Source organism: Serinus canaria, chromosome 1 (assembly GCF_022539315.1).
Source record: "Serinus canaria isolate serCan28SL12 chromosome 1, serCan2020, whole genome shotgun sequence".
Classification (NCBI taxonomy): domain Eukaryota; kingdom Metazoa; phylum Chordata; class Aves; order Passeriformes; family Fringillidae; genus Serinus; species Serinus canaria.
The window spans coordinates 14205690-14225986 of NC_066313.1; the positions used below are offsets into that span (position 1 = coordinate 14205690).

Consider the following 20297-nt stretch of genomic DNA (forward strand, 5'->3'; position numbering starts at 1 on the left):
CATCGGTGGCACATCCCTAGATGGATCAAAATCAAGCCACCAAGTCCTTTTGGCAACATTCCAAGGATCCCGAGCCCACCCCAAGGGTTCTCTTGGTAGCTCTGGACATCAGGAGTGATGTGCTGAGTTCCCACACTCCACCTGCCTTTTTTTTCTTTAAGGGAACCTTTAAAATGGACTGAAACACTTTGTGTATGCCTGTGTCTATACTTATCTATGATTTATGTCACAGAATTCAAATTAGTTACCCAAGACATTTTTGTAAGAGGCACAAACAAGTCGTGTAAAAATACATGTTTTATTATGTACATTTAGAGGTTCAACTTAATTTAAATTGATACGTTTTCCTTCTTCAGTTCCATCTTTTGCCTCAAGACATTTTGCTGCTGTTTCCAAATATTCTTCTTCAGTGACCTGCAGAAAGATATCAATTTTGTTATATTTTTAAAAATTATTTCACTTTCCTTGATTCTGAAATTCCTCCCCTCATTCTGTCACTGTAACAAGAAAGGACAACCTACAAAGACTATCATCTTCTCCAAAATTAAACAACCCAAAGGACAAGAATATTCAAACTAAGTTCAGGGAAAATGCCATGGGGCAGGCCCAGAACATATCCATGGCTAACAAGCTTCAGAAGACATGAAGTACTTTTTTTTCTGTCTCTTGCCAAACAATTAAGTAAAATTATTGATTAAAAGGCTCTACCATAGCTGATCTTTAAATTCTTACAAAGACTTCCTATGTTTAAATATTTCTTGATAGTGGTTATTTGGTTATATGTGTGTTAAAATATCTTATAGTTCCATTTACCTTGAAGTATTTTTAATTGGACAAATCCTATCAATCAAATAGTGTACTTTTTTAAATGGCGCAATGCTTTTTAATAACAGACCTCAGAAACAGTGCTACCACATCCTTTAATAAACAAGCAGTTAGATTTCTGATTTCCATTCACCTGTGAATATTTCCATTCCTAAATATATGTTCTTGAGTATACTACCTACCACTAATCATTCAAAGTGTCCTCTAACACAGAATACCTTTGTATTTGGGAACCTGTACTTTACCACTAGTGAGACTTACCAGCCTCTTTGATCTTTCCAGCAGTTTGTGCCACACAGTGTGGTGAGCCTGTGTGAAATGTCATTAAATGATGTTAGCAGAGGTAAAAAATAATTTATCATAGAACAGATTTGACAAATGTATAGAAGTGATGGCACAAAACCATAATAATGCCCAGTTCAAATGTTCTGTTTTACCAACTTAAAATTCTGGTGTCCAATTTGCCCATTTTCACGTGGGGGACTTGAATAAATGTCTACCCATCACATGCGCCATCCCTGAAATGTTCATGGCCGGGTTGAATGGAGCTTTGAGCAACCTGGTTCAGTGGAAGGTGCCCCTCCCCAGGGAAAGGGAATTGGAATTGTATGAACTTTAAGGTCCCTTCTAACCCAAACCATTTTATGGTTCTATGATTCATCCACTGTGTGGAATCCTTCAGGAATTAACTGGCAAAAAAAGGAATTATGCTTAAGAAGGGAACACAGAGATAGCTGAGGAACCCTTGAAAACTCCCCAACTAAGACAATAGTACATGTCCTAGATCACAAGGTCAAAATCATGTAAGCAAACACTAATGGGAATAAAGACTCCTGCCTCCACCGTCAGTTCTTTGTTTAAGACTCATTAGAGTTAGGACATTTTTTGTCGTTGCTACTTTTTACTTTGCTGTCATGAAATTCTTTGAATGGTATATTTATCATGAGTATAAATACAAAGTTCTGCTCTTTTAAGCACTGTCAGTAGCTTGGATGTCAGAAGACTGGCATACACAACTTAGGCAAGCAGAATGAAATATCCATGCAGGAATTACACAACCGAAACAACACCTTCCATACTGAAAAATAACATCATGGGCCTTCTCATGCAAACTTTTCTAGTTCTGACTGCACATCCACAACTGTTTCAGGATAATGAACCCTAAATATCCAACACAGTCACCATCAGGGGCCCTCCTTTTCTACAGCCCTCAACTATGAACTCCATTTAGCTACCAACACAGCACCTAACAAAAATGGAAACACAGGTAAAATGCTCTAATTTAAAGAAAGAAAACCTGTGCAAAATGGATTACTTACCTTCAAATGGACTGGCAAGGACACACCCTGGAATCTCCTTATCAATTCAGACTGGTCAGTCTGAAGATTATGGGCTGCTGTTATCTCATACTGGAAACAGAAACTTGTCCTTGGAATATGAGGACCTTCACTGACATCTACAAAGTCACCAAACCTGGAGGGATGAAAAAAAACCCAGTTTATATGCCAAAAATATTTCGAGCAAAATACAAGGAGATTAGGTTTTATTTTTGATTAGCAAATTCCAATCAACAGAAAGATAATTCACAAAAATCCCAAACCAAATCTAAACAAACCTCCAGCTCAGCATTTTGAAGTTTCCTAAACCAAAAGTACAGGTCACACAATTTCCTTAAATGAACTTCGAAAATTTAAACCTAAAGTCTAGTAAAGGATCTTAGGTTTAAAAAGTCTTTGCTGCCATGTTGGCTCTAAAACTGGGATGTCATTTGCCAGAAAAAGATTTGTCTCCAAGATCACCTGTTTTCCACTGTACAGTGCTTACAACCTGCACAGTTATTTCCCTTTCCAGCTCTTGGAAAACTGCAAATCAATTAAGAAAAGAGAGACAGCATAGTACAGCAAAGAAATACTGAGAATGAACCTCTCCCAGAAAGCCATGGGTAAGCCCATTTTCCCCTTTATTGAGCAAATCAGAATGGGAGGAAGGAAAGAATGACACAACATTGTTCTAGAACTTCAAGAACCACCACTGCAAAGACATCTGTTCCTTTAGATAGATGATGCCTCTTAAGATAGAACAAAAACAAATTAGGAACTCTTTAGACATGTACACAACTGAATATCCTATAACAGCCTAAGACAGAGAACTGCCTGAGATACAGGCAATTACCCTGCCTCTGTATCTTACACTGAATCCCCAGGATGCTGCTCTATTCTCATCTCCACCACTACAAAGCAGTAGATTGCAAGTTAGGAAGATCTTGACAACTTTGAAAGAAAAATCCATCATACAATGCTAACTTTGTTTTCAAACCAGTATTTGGTTTGTATTTTATTTAGACTGTCAAGCTCTAGAGATTTATTTAGTTTTCATGTAAAAGCAAGGAAACACTAAGACTTCTCTGGCACTTACTACCCTTAACATAACCAGAAATAGAAACATACTATCACAAAGTATCACAAAATAATGGTTACATTTAAAAAACCAAGGAAACAAACCACACTAACTTAAGATAGCCCACAGACAGTAACGAATACAAGGGATCTTTAAATTTAAAACCATCCCAAGTAACTTGCTCTTCTCACTTGCAGAGAGTACTTGCAATATACTCAAATGTTCCAGTGAATTGTTACAGAATGAAAGTTCAGTTTTGCTTACCTATGTAATGGTACAATTCCTTCCATATTCTGAGAAGATTTTCTTTCTATCATCTCCATTTGTATCTGGACAAGAAAAGAAAAATTATTTTAAAAATCTTCACCTTTAACACCTTGCTCTTATAAGAGCACTTCAGAAACTAAGTTAATTCATTTAAAATTCCTAAAAATCATGCTTGTATTTATGTGAGCTTTGAGACTGGTTTTAATTCCTAGTGAGAACACATATTGAGAGGCTTCATTAACAGACCTGTTAGTTAACCTCAGATCACGGAAAAACTACAGAGATTTTACTGAGCACTACTGAAAGGCACTTTAAAAATAGTGCAATCATCAGGCACAGTCAACACGGGATCCTGAGACAGGATGTTTGGAAATGGTTCAATGCTGTGCTGGGAGGCAGTTCAAACTGGACATGAGGAAGCATTTCCTTAGGGGACAGTGCTCAAACACTGAACAGGCTTCTTGGAGAGGTGGTCAATGCCCCAAGCCTGTCACTGATTAAGAGGCATCTGGGCAATGCCTTTAATAACTTCCTATAACTTGTCAGCCCCACGTCAGTCAGCCAGCTGAACTAGGTGCTTGTTGTAATTCCCTTCCTAGTCAAATATCTACTCCAGTCTATTCTGTGCATATTTTATAGGAGGGCTATGCTCCCACAGCAGTTTTATTCAGAAAGATACAATGGAGCTACTACTACAAATAAGAGTTTTTCAGGTCACCTGTAAGACTAGAAGACACCATGACACCACCTAAACTGACTTGATGCAATGTGCAACCCTTAACAGCTGGTTGCCTGCAATACAGGTAAGTGTTCTCTGTGCTTTCTACACACAAAATCTATAGGGACCATCAAAAGTCAGCTCCCACCTGCTGTCAGTGCAGCCAACAAAGTGGAGATGATGATCCATAAGTCACATTAAAATTACCTGCAGCATAAAGCTAAAAAATTTGCTACTTTGCAACTTCAGCTTCATTGTAGTTTAATTTTGGTTCACAAAATGATAAATTATTTCTCATTTTCCCCTACATCTCTCCAACTGCCAAAAAGCTGAGAACTCAAACATGGCTGAGGTATTTTTTTCAGCAAAAAAGACGCACCTTGAACACCTTTGAACAAACCTTTTTTTAATAGCACAGACCAAAGCATTTTACCCATTTTCCCCTGCACAATTCAAAAACCGCATTTCATTAAATCTTCATTTGAAGATACCAGGACATGAAAAATATACATTTCTTTAAATATGGAAGCCTTTCAGAAAAGGCTACCATGTCAAGGCTAACCACCAGAGTTTCAACTTAATAGCAGTGGAATCTTGAAGCTCACTAGTGAACAAAAGAAGTCTCAGTCTTTCAGTTTGTCACAAATCTACATCCAGTAAAGGTGCCTGGTGCTGGCCTCTGAAGAGAACAACAAGAACTAGGTAAATTGGCGTGAGTAAGTTGGTGGGAAGAGAATGGAGGCAGACTCATTCAGAGCAGTGGGACAAGTACCTTTTTACTTTGCTGTCACATTTTATTTTAAATTTATAAAACCAAGCAGAGATTTGCCTTGATTTCTAATTTCCTCTTTGAAAGAAAGGCAAATTCAGACACTCACTTATTATGCTGAAACATTTCACGTGCTACTTTTGCTTCAACATGCAGTGTTTCAAAGGGCAGGTCTTGATGGATTAGCTTTTTGGCATCCCTTGTAAGAGAACAGAAGTTGTCCTAATAAAAGAACATAAAAACTGTAACCATCTTTTCACAGCTGTAGTGAACAGAAAAGCAGAGCAAACCCTAAATATTATTCAAAGCAACAAAGATTATCTACTATAAACCCTAATACAGCAATTTTACTGTAGGAGTGTCTTACTAGTATCATAAGAGCACTACAGATCATCACTGTTTTAATGGACAGACTCAGTGCCCAGTCATTTCAATGAGAAATAGTCATTTTCCATCAAAAACAATATGTATTAATTAAACTGCAGTTTAATTAATAGGCAGTAGGCATGTTTAATAGTAGGTTTTACCTACATGGTACTACAAACACAGTCTTGCTACTGTTGAATACTCATCTATAAATCTTGTTTCCCAGGGTAGAGTCTTCACTTATAAATAAGCTCTATTATGATAGATCAAAGTGAAAAAAAGGTAATGAATATTTAATAAATAAAAATTTGCCACCTTGGACAAGAATCTGAGGTTCTGCATAATTCAGATTTACTTGTAAATAATAAATTGGTATGAGGTGGAATTACATTTAAAATGTCACGTAGAAAATATTTCTAACTAAATTACTTCAGCCACAAGATCATATTGAAGAAAAATTCTGCATTGTACCAACATTGCTTTGCTAGCCATACACCCCTCTGCTGCTTTTTGGGCATAAGAACAAGAATGGCCCCAGATGGGTAAAACATTTGTGATCACAAATGGTTGTGAGATTTAGAGCATTGAGATTATTAGCTTTACTGCAGAGCATGAAACATAAGCAAGCTATTAAGGAGAGCTGCAGCTGAATGTGCTCACAGATTTGATTCAACAACAAACTGATTCTGCTGTAAACCACCAAAAAATATGCCTTATACACACTTTTATTTTCAGAGACTCTACTCACACAAAGACTGTGGCTGCATCTACATTACCAGGCAAGAGCAGCTGAGGAGGAACAGATCTGTACAGTAACAAATATGGCACTGAGGTCCCAAAGGCCCCATCAACTGTTTCTGAACTTGTACTTCAGACTAGAATTTTCTCTAGCTCCACAGACCTAAAGCCTGAAAGCATGTGGAAGACAGCACAAGGTTTATTTTTGTCTGAAAGGAAATGTGAGAGCACTCTGCCATAGCACCAATGTGTGGTAAATGCAGAGATCAGCTCCCAAAGACTACTCCAAATGTGCACTAACAGAAAGGGAAAAAAGCTCTGTCTCTTCTCCCCTATCAAAAAAGAACAACTGGACAAGGACACAAGCTCTAGAACTTTTTGGGTTGATGCCTGAAAAGTGCTTACGTTTGTTGGTTTCCAGTCATTCAGTTTATTGTCCAAAACCACATCATAACAGAAAGCTCCAGAGATCACTGCAATTCCAATCCAAAGAGAAAAATATTCATGTTTGTAACAAAGTATGCATCTCACAATCATACTATATTCTTACAACAAAATAAATTAGAAGAAAAACAGAATTACTTTTAGAAATTCATCATAAAACAAAAGTTTTCAGCTCTGATTATACTATAGAATGACAGATTGAACTTGTGTTGTTTTAATTTCCCTTCATTGAATGAGAAAGTAATTTGAAAGGAGTTTTACTGCAATGTCAATATAAGAGAATCCCAATAAAGAGGGGAAAAAATAAACTGCTTCACGAAGCTGCATCTAACACTGCAAAAAAACCCAAAACCACTCACTTCAAAAATACTTCACCATTTTTCCATTGTATGTCTCATACAATAAATATGAGCTATTAAATAATAAAGAGGAATTTTCTGGATAGAGAAATCAGACAACATTAGAGCTGTTTATCCATGACACAAGCAATGCACAAGTTTCTGGTAAAGGCAACACAAATTTATCTGACAGTTGTTAGAACACTCTTTTGTGTATATTGACTTATGGGTATTTAGAAATCAAATACATGAACCCAGTAAGATCACACTATTTCTGTACATACAGTATAATGATATAGCTGAGTATATCCAAGATTATTCCAAACTCTGGTAGAACTGAAATATTTATCTGTACTTACTAATTACAACAAATGCTAAAACTGCTAAAAAGAGAAGCAGTTATAGCATTCCACATGACCAGCAATCAACCTTCTCATATATTAAATGCATAATTATGCAGATTTTGTTATTGAAACAACCTCTTCTCTTGGGCATTTTCTCACTTTTCTAAATCTTAAGTCAGATCACAGATGAGCAGTTGTTACTAAGCTTGTTTGTACCTCAGTAATCTTCCAATTTGGTGTAGACATTGTCATTTTTAGAAACTCAAGTGATGGACAAAGTTATGCAGTTATTAGAGCAAATTCCACAGAAACATGTCTCATCACATCTAGAAACCTTGCTCATGTCACTTCACAATACAGAGGCTTAGTTACTAATTTCAGCTATGAAATCCTATGGTCTGAAACCCAGTGGCCACACAGACCTATTTTCTGAACATTGATAACAAAATTGTTTTCAGTGTGGTTATTATAAATTAAAGGCAACTACAACAGCATAAACATATCAATGCTAAGTACCATCAATCATTGGAAATAATTTTTTCTAAGTTTTCACTTGAGAAGCAGCAAAAGACAATCAATATAAAACACTTTTACCACCTGGCACTTCTGGAGCTTTAACTAGGTTGACTGAGTATTCATCCTTGAATGCTCTCTTTAGCACACACGCCATGATCATGGCACAGGAACGCCAATATGCCTGCAAAGAGAATTTCAGAACAGGAATTTAATGCCTAGAAGCTAAATATTCAAAAAAAATCTCCCAAAGCTTAACTGGATGATGCACAAACCTAGCTGCCAACCCAAGCATTTCACCCCTGAAGTGTTCAAGGCCAGGGTGGACAGGGCTATGAGCAACCTGGTCTAGTGGAAGGCATCCCTGCCCATGGAAGGGGGTGGAACTGGATGAGCTTCTAATGTCCTTTCCAACCCAACCTTTTCCATAATTCTATTATTACTTTCTTTAGCACTTAAATTTCTATTCAGAGATGATTCTCCAAACAGAATCAGATAAAAAAAAAATCAAAACTGCACTTAGAATGCAAGCCAGATGTAACCCTGGAGATATTTAAATCTGAAATTCCAGAATAATACAACAGCTGAAAGGAAAGCCAACAATTCACCTACCCACACTCTAGTCCAGCTAATGATAGCCATGGTGCACCATTAAAAAGACATTAAGAATGTCTGAACTTTAATGACAACAAAGTTCAAGAAAGCAGACAGGCATGGAACTGAAAGGTGCACACAGAATCAAGAGGTCATAATTAGGGTCACCTACAATGCAACATAATAATAACTTACCTTGTTTACTGCCTCTGGATCTTCGTCTTTGAAGGTAAGGAACTGAATTTCACATGATTTGGTCAGGGGTCTGTACATGTCCCAGATTTCACCATCCACAGAAGCCAGAACAGAGTTCTTGCAATGCCATTCACTTAAATCTGAAGAAAATAAAGAAACCCTAAAGTATTAGTTAGTTATTAACCATATTTTTCAGAATCAGCAGCTCAGACTGCTGCATTTCTAACAACTGCAAGTTTCATATTTGTAAATGACCTGGAAGGATGAACTGTGAAATAAGCCTCCAAAAATTAACTGTTTCTATTTCAACTGGCAGCACAACATTCACCATGAGGGGCAAGTTCAGAAGCCCATCCACTTACGCATGGCACAGTTATACGGCGTGGACAGAGCCTTGTTCATGACAAACACACTGCCAGGGTGCAGCTTCCCAGTGTATTTCACTTCAATCTTCTCAATCCGTGGGTGAAGAGACAATTGTCTCTCTTTCTCTTTGGTGAAGAGCTCATTTCGCATCCGAACCACCTCATCGGGCGTCAGCCGAGAGAAAGCTGGCGTGGAGATGTACCCTGGGGACAGGAGAGACACTGAGTGAGCAATCATCCCAGAGCAAGCAACCCTGGGGTGAGTCCCCCAGAGCATCCCTCCTGTGAGGAAAGCCTGAGGGAGCTGGGGCTGTTCAGCCTCAAAAAGGGATGAGTGAGAGGGGACCTCATCAGTGTCTGTCAGTGCCTGCAGGGAGGGGTCAGAGCAGGGACCAGGCTCTGGCTCAGTGGTGCCCAGCAATGGGAAAAGAAGCAAGGGGCAGAAACAGATGCACAGAAGTTCCACATCAACATGAAGAACTTTCCTGTACAGTGACCAAGCACTAGAACACATTGCCCAAAGAGGGTGTGGAGTCTCCCTAACTGGAGATATTTCAGAACTATCTGGATGCAATCCTGTGCCACATGCTCTGGAATGATCCTACTTGAGCAGAGCTTGGACCAAATGGCCCACTGTGGTCCCTTCCAACCTCAACCATTCTGTGACCCATTCTGTGTTTTCAAGCCTCTTTATAAGGTTTTGGTTTCTACAACACTACCGATCACCCACCTGTCTGTCTCAACATGTGCAAGGTAGCACTTCTGCAGCTCCAGCACGCTGGGACCCTGCACTGCCTGCCCAAAGTCACAACACGAAACTGAGGCAACAAAAGGGGTCAAAAAAATGATGAGGGGTCTCAAGCATCTCTCTTTTGAGGAGGGACTGCGGGAGCTGGCCCTGTTTAGTTTGGAGAGGAGAAGACTGGAAGGAAATCTCATTAATGCATATAAATATCTCAAAGGCAGGCGCCAAGAGTTTAATGCCAGACTCCTATTAGTGGTGACCAGCAACAGAATGAGAAACAATGGCCATAAACTAAAACACAAATAGTTTCACTTCAACATGAGGAAGAAATTCTTTCCATGGAAAGGGGCAGAGCACTGGAATAAGCTGCCCTGGGCGGGTGTGGAGTATCTCCCTGGAGACATCCCAAATCCACCTGGACATGTTTCTGTGTCACCTGCTCGTGGTGACCCTGCCCTGGCAGGACTAGATGATCTCTAGAATTCTCTTCCAGCCCTAAATACTCTGGGTAGTTGGTCCTGTTAATGTCGCTCCCTGGCTGCAAAGACCCTTCCCTCAGACAGGCCAACTCCCCCGCGGCCTAATGAGGCCCCTCAGCCCCTGAAAGCGCTGCTGCAGTACGAGCCCGAGCTCGGCGCGGCCCCGCACTCCCGGCTCCCGACTCCCGCCCGCACTCCCGGCTCCTGGCTCCCTCCCGCACTCATGGCTCCCGGCTCCCTCCCGCACTCCCGGCTCCCGGCTCCCTCCCGCACTCCCGGCTCCCGGCTCCCTCCCGCACTCACGTTTCCCGGCCCGCAGCCCGCGGGCGGCCCACGGCGCGGCCATGCTCCCGCAGCCCCGGTGCCACCTCCCGCGCTCCGGCAGGAACACCGGCCGCAGCAGCGCCGTTCCGCCGCTGTCCCGAGCGCGGCCGCCGGGCGGCGGGAGCCTCCGGGTCCTGGTGCTGCCGCCACCTCCAGCAGCCCCGCCGCAACTCCGAGCCACAGAGTGTATTCTGCCTTGGAAGGGACCCGCAGCGATCATCGGACGATCTCATCCTGGTGGGTGAGAGGCTGGACATGCCCTGGCAGTGTGCTCTGGGAGCCCAGAGCCCCCCGAGTGCTGGGCTCATCCAGAGCCCCGTGGGCAGCAGGGCAGGGAGGGGATTTTGCCCCTCTGCCCCCTCTGCTGAGAGCCCACCTGCAGGGCTGCATCCAGCTCTGGGCTCCCAGCACAGCAAGGACAGGGACCTGCTGGAGCCAGGCCAGAGGAGGCACCAAGGTGATCAGAGGATGGAGAACATCCGCTATGATTTGGAAAGGCTGAAAAAACTGGCATTGTTCAGGCAGGAAAAAAAAAAGCTTTAGGGTGTCCTAGTTGTGGCCTTCCAGCACCTGAAGAAAACTTACAAAAAAGAGAGGCAAGACTATTTACCAGAGCTTGAAGTGACAGAAGAAGGAAAAATGACTTGAATTGAAAGAGAGTAGGTTTAGATTAGATATAAGGAAAACATTCTTCCCTGTGAAGGTGATGAGGCCCTGGTAGAGGTTGCTCAGAGAAGCTGTGACTGCCTCATCCCTGGAATTGTTCATAGCCAGGTTGGAGGGGCTTGGAGCAACCTGGTCTAGTGAATGGTGTCCCTGTCCATGGCAAGGGATTGAAACTAGATGACCTTCAAGGTCTTTTCCAACACAAACCATTCTGTGAATCTATGACTGTGATTCCAGTCCAGCTCCTGGCCCTGCACAGGACAACCCCAAGAATCCCACCACCATGTGCCTGAGACAGAGGTTGTGGAGTCACACCATGTTTGCTCAGAGAAATTCTGGAGTCTCTCTCACTGGAGATATTCCACAACCATCTGGACATAATCCTGTGCCATGTGCTCTGGCATGACCCTGCTTAAGCAGGGAGGTTGGACCAGGTAGTGTCTCCCAATTCCATTCTGTGATTCTGAGAGCATTGTCCAAACACTGTGTGAGCTCTGACTGTCTTGGTGCTATTTCCTGGAGAGTAGTTCTGAGAATTACTCTAGGCAGGAACATCATCCCAGAATGTTGTACCTCCACCACTGGCTGCCTGCTCCCCTTTGCTAACACTGCTCACCTGCATGGCTAGGCTTTGGGAAGATGTGGCAGTTTCAGTTTGAAATTGGCGGAAACACCAATTTCGTGTAGTGGTTTAGGTTTGCTAATTTGAGATTTTTCGGCCAATGCACTAATTAGTGTGGTGGGTTCAGTGCTGGCCAGTCACTAGTGTACTCACTAGAATGTACTTACTTGTCTCCTTCTGTGAGGTAGAATTAGAAGAAAGGCAAAGCAGGCTCAAGGCTTAAAAAGGGTATAAAGAAAAATTTGTTAACAGCAGCTAAAAGAAAGAGTAATAAGGATCAGAACAAAAACCTTCATGACAATTCTACTCCCCCTACAACCTTTTCTTTCCCATTGACAATGTAAACAGACAAGCTTAAAATTTTCAGTCTGTTTACCACCAATAAATAGTGTTTCTTCAGTTCACTTAGGGAGAGAAGTCCCTCTTGTTAACATTATGGGGACTTCTCTGCAAGAAAACAGTTCTCTTGTGGCTCTCAATTTCTATGAATAGCAGCTGCCCAGCGACATCTGCAATCATGAAATCACTCCCATGTTCCACAAGCTTTTCCTACAGCTGCGTTTATGGGCCATGTCAACTTATGGGGTACTGATCTAAAGGTGAGCTGTTCAAATGCAAAGGTTCTTATTATCTATCTCTGAAATCATCTTCATCTCTAGGAACAGAGATCGTCTTCTTCTCTCTCTGGGGGTACAGGATCTTCAACACTTTTCACTCTTTCTCTATTGGAAGTTCTAACTTCTTATAGAATCACAGCTACTTTAATATCTATGTACTTTAGATGGGGATCTTTGCTTGATAGCTATACTTTGAGCACTTTAATCTCCCCATACCTTCATGCATTATAAGGAAAAAGGAGTCCTTCTCCATAGCTTTGCAAGAAGATTTCAGCTTAAAACTAAAGGCATCTCCTCATCCTTCCCATCTGGATGGGAAGGATGAGGACTTCTTGACTTCTTCACTGACATCAGCATCTTCATGTTGTTTCTGTACATGTCTGCACTTTTGTCTCGTTCTCTCACTTGAGGGAGGATTGAAGCATTGCAAGAGATAATGTCCTGCCTGGGGCCTGCAGATGGTCACTAACCTGGGTGGGCTCTGTAGCTTGAGGCAGGAACTGTGGCTGGGAGTGACTGCAACCTCAGCAGGCAGCACACATGGGCTTCTCCTTTCCCCTGCCTGGCAGCCAGAAGTGGGGCTCAGCAGGGGCCACCTGGCCTAGCCTGGCTGAGACAAGGGCTGGGCCAGCCCTGTTACCTCTTTGGTGGCCAGGAGAGAAAAGAGAAAGTTAACAGGTTTCTTTAATCTTTAACATGTGTTTTTCACAGTGGCCCGTACAGCTTTCCAGTGGTTCATCAGATTGTCAATTCCCACAGTCAACCACTGATTGGTTTTCTATCAGACATGAAAGAAGCTGCCAGCAGCCTCTCCCAAAACATCACTTCCATGATGCAAAACCAACACAGGAGAAGAGCAGGGGAGCTAAAGGGGAAGACCCCTGTATTTTTATGTGAGAAGATATCAGATACACTTTCCTGGTGTCCAACAGAGCCAATGCCAGCTGGATCTAAGGCAGTCCCACTGCTGGCCAAAATTAACCATCAGTGATAGTGGTAGTGCTCAGGGTTAACAGATTTAAGAAGAGAAAAGAGTTACTCTTCACTCTTCAGCAGCAATTGCAGGCAGATAAGGAGGGACTGAGAATGCATGAGAGGAGCAGCCCTGTAGACATCAAGGTCAGTGCAGATGGAGAGGGAGAACGTGCTCCAGGGGCCAGAGCAGAGGTTCCACTGCCCACATTGGAAAAGTGTAGGTTCTCCTCATGAGGACCCACAGCAGGAGAGACGTGTGACAGACTGACTGCAGCCCTCATTCCCCATCCTCCTGCGCCACTGAGGAGGGGAATGAGGTACATTTGGGAAATCAGGAGTAAAGTTGAACCCAGGAAAGAAGGAAGAGTTGAGAGAAGACTTGTTTTTATTTCTCAGTTCCCTACTCTGATTTGTCAATAAATTAAACAAACTTTCCTCAGTTTAGTCTGGTTTGCTGGTAATGGTCATTTGTGAGTGATCTCTCAACCCGCAAGCCTTTCACTATATTTTCTCTTCCCGGTGCAGTTGAGGGGAGTGATAAAGTGGATTGGGGAGCACTTGGTGTCCAGCCAAGGCCAACCCCTCACACCTCCCAACTGTCCTTCCTCCCCAAAAGATTGAATGCAAGTAGAAGCTAGCTGCTGCCCATGTAGGAAAACCATGGTTCACATTAAAAAATAAATTTATTAAATAACTGAAGAGTTCATTTTGATGCTTTACAGTTTAGCTGATGATGGTCTTCATTACAATCCTCAGCTGGCAAAGATACAAGTAGCCATCATGTCAAGAAGCCAATGTCAGACAGTCACACTGAATTAGTGTCATTAAGAGCTAAAGTGTGTAATTAAACTCAACTTCAAAAAAAAAAATAAAAGACATGGCATTTTCCACTGTGGAAACACACAAGGGGACAGCTGGGTCCCCTTGGTTTGGTACCTGCACTGGCTTCCATCTTTACCTGGGCTCTCATCCATAAAACCAGGGGTGTGAGTAAGGTAGCTGTTTGTGCCTTTGTTTACATTATTTGATAGATTAATAATTTCAGCAACTCAATCATCCTGCTTCCTCATTTTTAAAATTAGTTAAATACAAGTTACATAGAGTGATGTGATGCCAGTATTTGCATAATTACACCTCAGCTACACCATTTCTTCTGTTAACTCAAGGAATCATATGCAGTCAATGATCACATGACATAATCATTTTGGTTTTAAATGGTTAAAAAACCATAAGCAAAACAAAGTTACTGGAGTAGGGTATAAAAGGAACACTTCTATTCTATAAGTAGATAATTCAGAATGTTCAGAGAATGGGAGACAGAAACAACCCTGTTCTGTCACTCAGAGGGAGTATTGAATGGCAGGAGTACGGTCCTACTTAATACTGCACATTTTATTATACATATCTATATTAAACTGGCACTTCCTAATCTCTAAACCTTCTTTTGTACAAATATCTGCAACTTTTTATTCAGCTGAATTTTCAGAAAAAATGATGGTAGGATATCTGCTCTGTCCTTTTACATGTTTGGTGTAGTTCTGGAAGCAAAATGTAGATTTAAAAAAATCTGGGATTTGTAACACACTGAAGACTACAGAGAGGAGCAAGGTTATCTGCCTTTTGGTAACCCTCAGCCAACAGAATGACAGTGCAAAGCTGTCCCATCCAGAGAAAATCAAAATACTTCCAAAAGTGCTGGAAATTTCACCCAGGGTTCATTGAGAGCAGCTTTGTGTAGAAGGACTGAGGGATGATGGTTGATGAAAAACTGAACATGAGCCAGCAGTGAGTGCTCAGAAAGCCAATTGAGTCCTGGGCTGCATCCAGAAGAGCCTGGGCAGCCCACCCTCAATGCCTAAACAAAAACAAAGAAGAGATCACTCAACAGAACTGTCCAAGAATAATTACAACCTACCAGTTTCTGTAAAGCCCTTTAACTTTCAGGAAAACCATGTCTATTATTTTATAATGGTAAGAAAATATGAGGTTTCCCTCTGAAGCAACAGGAACCCTTTAATTGCTCTTATGCCATGGTATGTGACTCCACAGAAGAGTGTAAGCAACAAACCATGACTGTTAATCAGCCTCATGGTCCCAAAGCCAGTTCTGAGCTCACTTAAAGATGGCTTCAAAAGTAAAATTGGCTTAAAAGTTCCTGTGCCTCCCTTTGCCTTTCTTGGCTGTTTCTCTCTGCTCAGCCTCTAGGTAAACAACTGTAGCAGCACTGTACAAGGCACTGAACGCAAGGTCGCTGAAGTGATACAATTTGCAGGATGAGTACTGCTGAAAGATAATGTTTTATTCATACGATTAACATTATTTCTTATATTAATTTTCATGCACAAGCAAAGTGAGAGCAGTAATCCATGGCCAGAAGCAGCAACAGCCTTGTAAGACAACATGCAGTGTAACTACATCTTAAGAGGTGTATTCTTCATAACACCATAGAATTATAGAGTCATGGAATCATTGAAGTTTGAAAAGACCTCCAAGACCATCAAGTCCAGTCTTTAACTGAATACCATCACATCTACTAAACTCTATGACAAAGTACCACACCTGCTTACTTTCTGAACACTTCCACCACTTCCCTGTGCAGCCTGTTTCAATGCTTTACGACCCTTTCTGTGACAAAATTTTTCCTAACATCTAACTTGAACCTCCCTTGGCGTGACTTAAGACCATTTTCTCCTGTTCTATCAATTGTTACTTGGGAGTAGAGACCAGCCTGGCTACACCTTTGCAACCAAATTTAGCAGTTCCAATTTGTTATACTGATTTTTTTTTGATGTTATTTTACATCAGAGCTATTGTAGAAATCATAATGCAAAACTTAGAAGAATAAATCTAGAGAATTTTTGTTCCCCCTGCAAAATAAAATATATTTTGAGTGGAGAAATCACCAAAAGGAGGATTCTCTTAATATAACTTAATTTCTCTTTATTCATTCTTAGCATCCCACAGCTAGGAAAGATAAAATGTTTCCCAAGTGAAGAGCCAGAGGCTTATGGTCTTTCATGGAATTTTTACAAATTAGTTTTCAAGACAGTTTTTCTGTTAGGTGAGGATAACAGAACTCTTCTACAGTATGTCACAGAATGAAGTGGTTCATGCCTTAAACATTGTTATAAAGGAGTTTTTCCCTTTATAGCAAAAACTGTATAAAGAAGTTACAACCTCAGAAGCCCATCCCTCCTTGAAGATGCCTGACTGGAACTTTGGATTGTGAGTTAAGCAGCCTAGATAAGATAAATGCAACATTATGTTCAATCATCTCAAGTCTGGGGAGAAACAAACAAGGCTGAGAGAAATTAATTCATCCACAAGAAAGCCAAATGCAGCAGAGAACCATCCCTGGCTGGCTTTGGTCTGGGGGACACCACAGAGGCCAGGTTTGCACAGACTCACAGACTGCCCCAGCCGAGGGGTGAGGAGGAGGTTTTGGATGTGAACACCCATCCTTCCTTACACAAACCAGCCCAGCTGTGGAACCTCAAACCCCACAGGCCACATCCATGGGACATTTACATGGGAGGCAGCTGAGGGGGTGTCATAATCCATCAAAGATCCTGAAAGTGTTCCCCAGCACCACAGCACTGCATGGATGCACAATGATGCAAGAGATCCAGAGTCTGCTGCAAGAGGCTGCCTCCTTCCAGGGGAGGTACCTGGGCATTCTCAGCTGGCCTGGCCTGAGGGTACATTAATCCATTGGATTCTATGCTTTTCAGGGGGGACTTTCACCACCAAGAAGAGCAGCTGGAGGATGATCAATAGAACATTGTTAGGATTCACACAGTAGTGATATTTCCTTTGATCTGTCTCTCATTCTCTTTCTGTCCCCCACCTCTTTTCTATTTCTTTCTTTCTCTCTCTCCTTCTCTCTTTCTGTCTCGCTCATATTTCTAATTAAATAAAACCCATATTATTGTCTTTGGCATATGGTCTTGTTTGCCCCTTAATGCAAGGAGAGGCATTTCTAATAACTCTAAAAATTGGACCGTAGCACAATGATCGTGCAATAAGAAAAGAGGTAAACTCATTGTTAGAACAGATTATCATCAGCACTTCACATTTGCAATAGAAAGTTTCATTAAAAAGAGGAAGAATTCCACTGCAATGTAAGAATGTAGATTTATCTAAAATATTGCCTAATAAAAGGAGAGCAATCTTTCATTTTATTAATTCCTGGGATTGCTACAAAACATCCAAATCTTGAAATCATGTTGCAATTACTGTCAATTTTTCAAGGCTTTTCTATACAAAGAACTTGCCTAGAACAGCTATCACAAAATAAGATAGCTATTCTTGACTCACATTTTGTGTGCAGATGTTAATTATAGACTATTTTTATTATTCTAAAAAGGAGTGTCTGTGGAAAGTTCTCCAAAAATAACTGTTAAACTGAGCATCTCAAACAAATTCTTCCATTTTGGGCTCTATGTGTAATTTAATGAAAACATTTCTACTCCAACTTTAAAAGGTAAGAAATATGGATTAGCAGTCTTGTGCCCTTCTAACAAAGTACTTAACAGTATTTTTAAGAATACAATTGTTGAGCAAAGTACATAGAGAAAAACTGTATCTATTAAATATTAAAAACTGTATCTATAAATATTCTTTCTATACGTATCACAACCACTTTTCCAGTAATTCTGTAACTGCCTTCAAAATACTTACATTTAACTCCTGATGTTTCCTGTAATTGTATAAAGCAAGTGGAGAAACCATGATCTAGTCATTGCTGAAATAAAAAGAAGGGAATGGAAGGAAAATATGAACTGTACTAGAAAAGTCAAAGAAATGTGGGAGAAACACTAGGAATTTGCTCCACCTGCAAGAGAAACAAAATAGTGAACAGAAGAAAGGAACTTTAGTCTGACCTTATGCTTGTATAAAACCTTTTCATTTAAATGGATTTACTATAGTATAAGAGCTGTATTAATGAATCACAGAATCATAGAAAGCTTTAGGTTGGAAGGGACCTTAAAGTCCAACTCATTCCATCCCCTGCTATGGGCAGAGACATCTTTCATTAGACCAAGTTGCTCAGAGCCTCATCCAGCCTGGCCTTGGACACTTCCAGGGATGAGGCAGCCACAGCTGCTCTGGACAATCCATGCCATCATGCTCTCTGTAAAGAATTTCTTCCATATGTGTAAACCTAAATTTTCCCTCTTTCAGTTTGAACCCATTATCCTGTCACTACACTTTCTGATGAAGAGTCCCTCTCCTGCCTCCCTTCAGATACTAGAAAGCTGCTGTGAGTTGTCCATGCAACCTTCTCTTTTCCAGGCTGAACAGCCCCAAATCTCTTAGCCTGTCTTCATCGGGGAGGTGCTCCAGCCCCCCATCCCCTTGGTGCTCTCCTCTGGACTCTCTCCGACAGATCCATGTCCTTACTGTGCTGGGAGCCCAGAGCTGGATGCAGCCCTGCAGGTGGGGTCTCAGCAGAGTGGGGTGTAGGGGCAGAATCCCCTCCCTGCCCTGCTGCCCACGGAGCTTTGTAGGCAGCCCAGCACACGGCGGGGAGGGGTTTGGGCTTCCAGCACACACAGCCAGGGCATGTTAGTTTTTCATCAGCCATCAGTATTAATAACATCCTATCACCTATCCTTTAGTTTAATTCCATACTGCCATTTCTTAACACTCTCCACGTTTATAACTTTTCCACCAGACTCTTCCCATATTTCAATGTTATATCAAGACAACATTTCCATCACTGTCTGACTAAATAGTAAAACAGTCCTGCTGAAATCAATGAACTTTTGTACTTGCCTAAAGCTATGATGTGCTGGGACACACAAAAAACTTTTCTGTTTTCACTGGGACAGTTTCGATTTTATTAAATGCATGTCATGATGCCAGTAATATATACTGGACATACATACATACATACATACATACATATATGTATGCAGATTTTTAAAAAAATATTACTTGTGTTCTGTATACATTTTTTCCACGTGAAAAATAAACTAAGAAGATTTTGCTATGAAGAGCATCATGCCATCCTACTTCCTTGCTCTCCATTAAAATAGCTGTTAGAGATTTTATATATAAATGATCTTTCTTCATTTTGTTGCCCTCTAACAAAATATAGCCGACATTGCTGTTCTGATTACCATAAAAAATACTTGTGATACTTGTTATAGAACTGTTTTACAACAGTGGTAATGCATTTTTAAGATGTCATTGGAAACTACTAAGATTAACTTTCAAGATGAGTAATTTTCCTTGATTCATAAATTTAAAGAACCATTACACCACCTGTATGTTTAACAAAAAACTCTCCTAGTCTGGTATAAAATAATAACACAATAAAAATGTTTTGAAGGTCACCGTGTGACCCATCTCCTGCTGTAGGTGGGATTCTGTCCAATCCAGCTGTACAGAGAGGCACAAGGAGTCACTGTGACTTCTTTCGCCTTAAAAGAGCGCCTCGCCTCGCCCTCACATGGCTTTCTTGTTAGCCGGAATATCCAAATGTTTGTTCCGTGATTTCACTCCGTTATCCCCACTTCCTCCCTGGGGGGATTTGCCTGAGGGAAACGCACCAACAGGGACGCTCTTCTTGAGAAATTAAACGCTCTTCTTTGAGAAATTAAATCTTTTCCTAACGAAAAGTTTATTCTGTTGCAAAAAATGTCCTTGAGTTTATGAAGATGTCCCCGCTTAAAAACAAATAAATTAACAAAACGGAGAGAAGAACTTCTGGATTCAACACAGCCCAGTCCCCGGGATGCGCGGGGGCATTGCGGGGGCGGCAGAGGAGAGGGATGCTCTCGGCACCGCAGCCCGCCGCGGCTCTCCGCTCCGGGCGGGCGGGCGGGCGGGCTGGCTGCCAGGGCACATCCCCGCCTCAAGCCCCGGCTCCTGCGCTCCGAGCGGAGAGACGCCTCCTCGGACACGTTAAAAGTTTGGGGCGGCTCCGGCTCCGGAGGAGGCAGAGCGCGGCCGGCCGCTGTAACAGCTCCGCGGGCGCCGAGCCCCCGG

General features: G+C 41.6%; 1 protein-coding gene across 1 annotated transcript; it reads right to left on the reverse strand.

Annotated features, from left to right (window-relative positions):
* Positions 1-279: 279 nt before the first annotated feature.
* MRPL39 (mitochondrial ribosomal protein L39) lies at positions 280-10499 on the reverse strand. Its single transcript, XM_050979101.1, is given in 10 exon segments — positions 280-414; positions 1087-1134; positions 2145-2298; positions 3487-3551; positions 5082-5198; positions 6486-6553; positions 7804-7903; positions 8509-8648; positions 8871-9077; positions 10401-10499. Coding segments are annotated over 10 exon segments (1032 nt in total). The 5' UTR covers positions 10444-10499; the 3' UTR covers positions 280-324.
* Positions 10500-20297: the final 9798 nt, after the last annotated feature.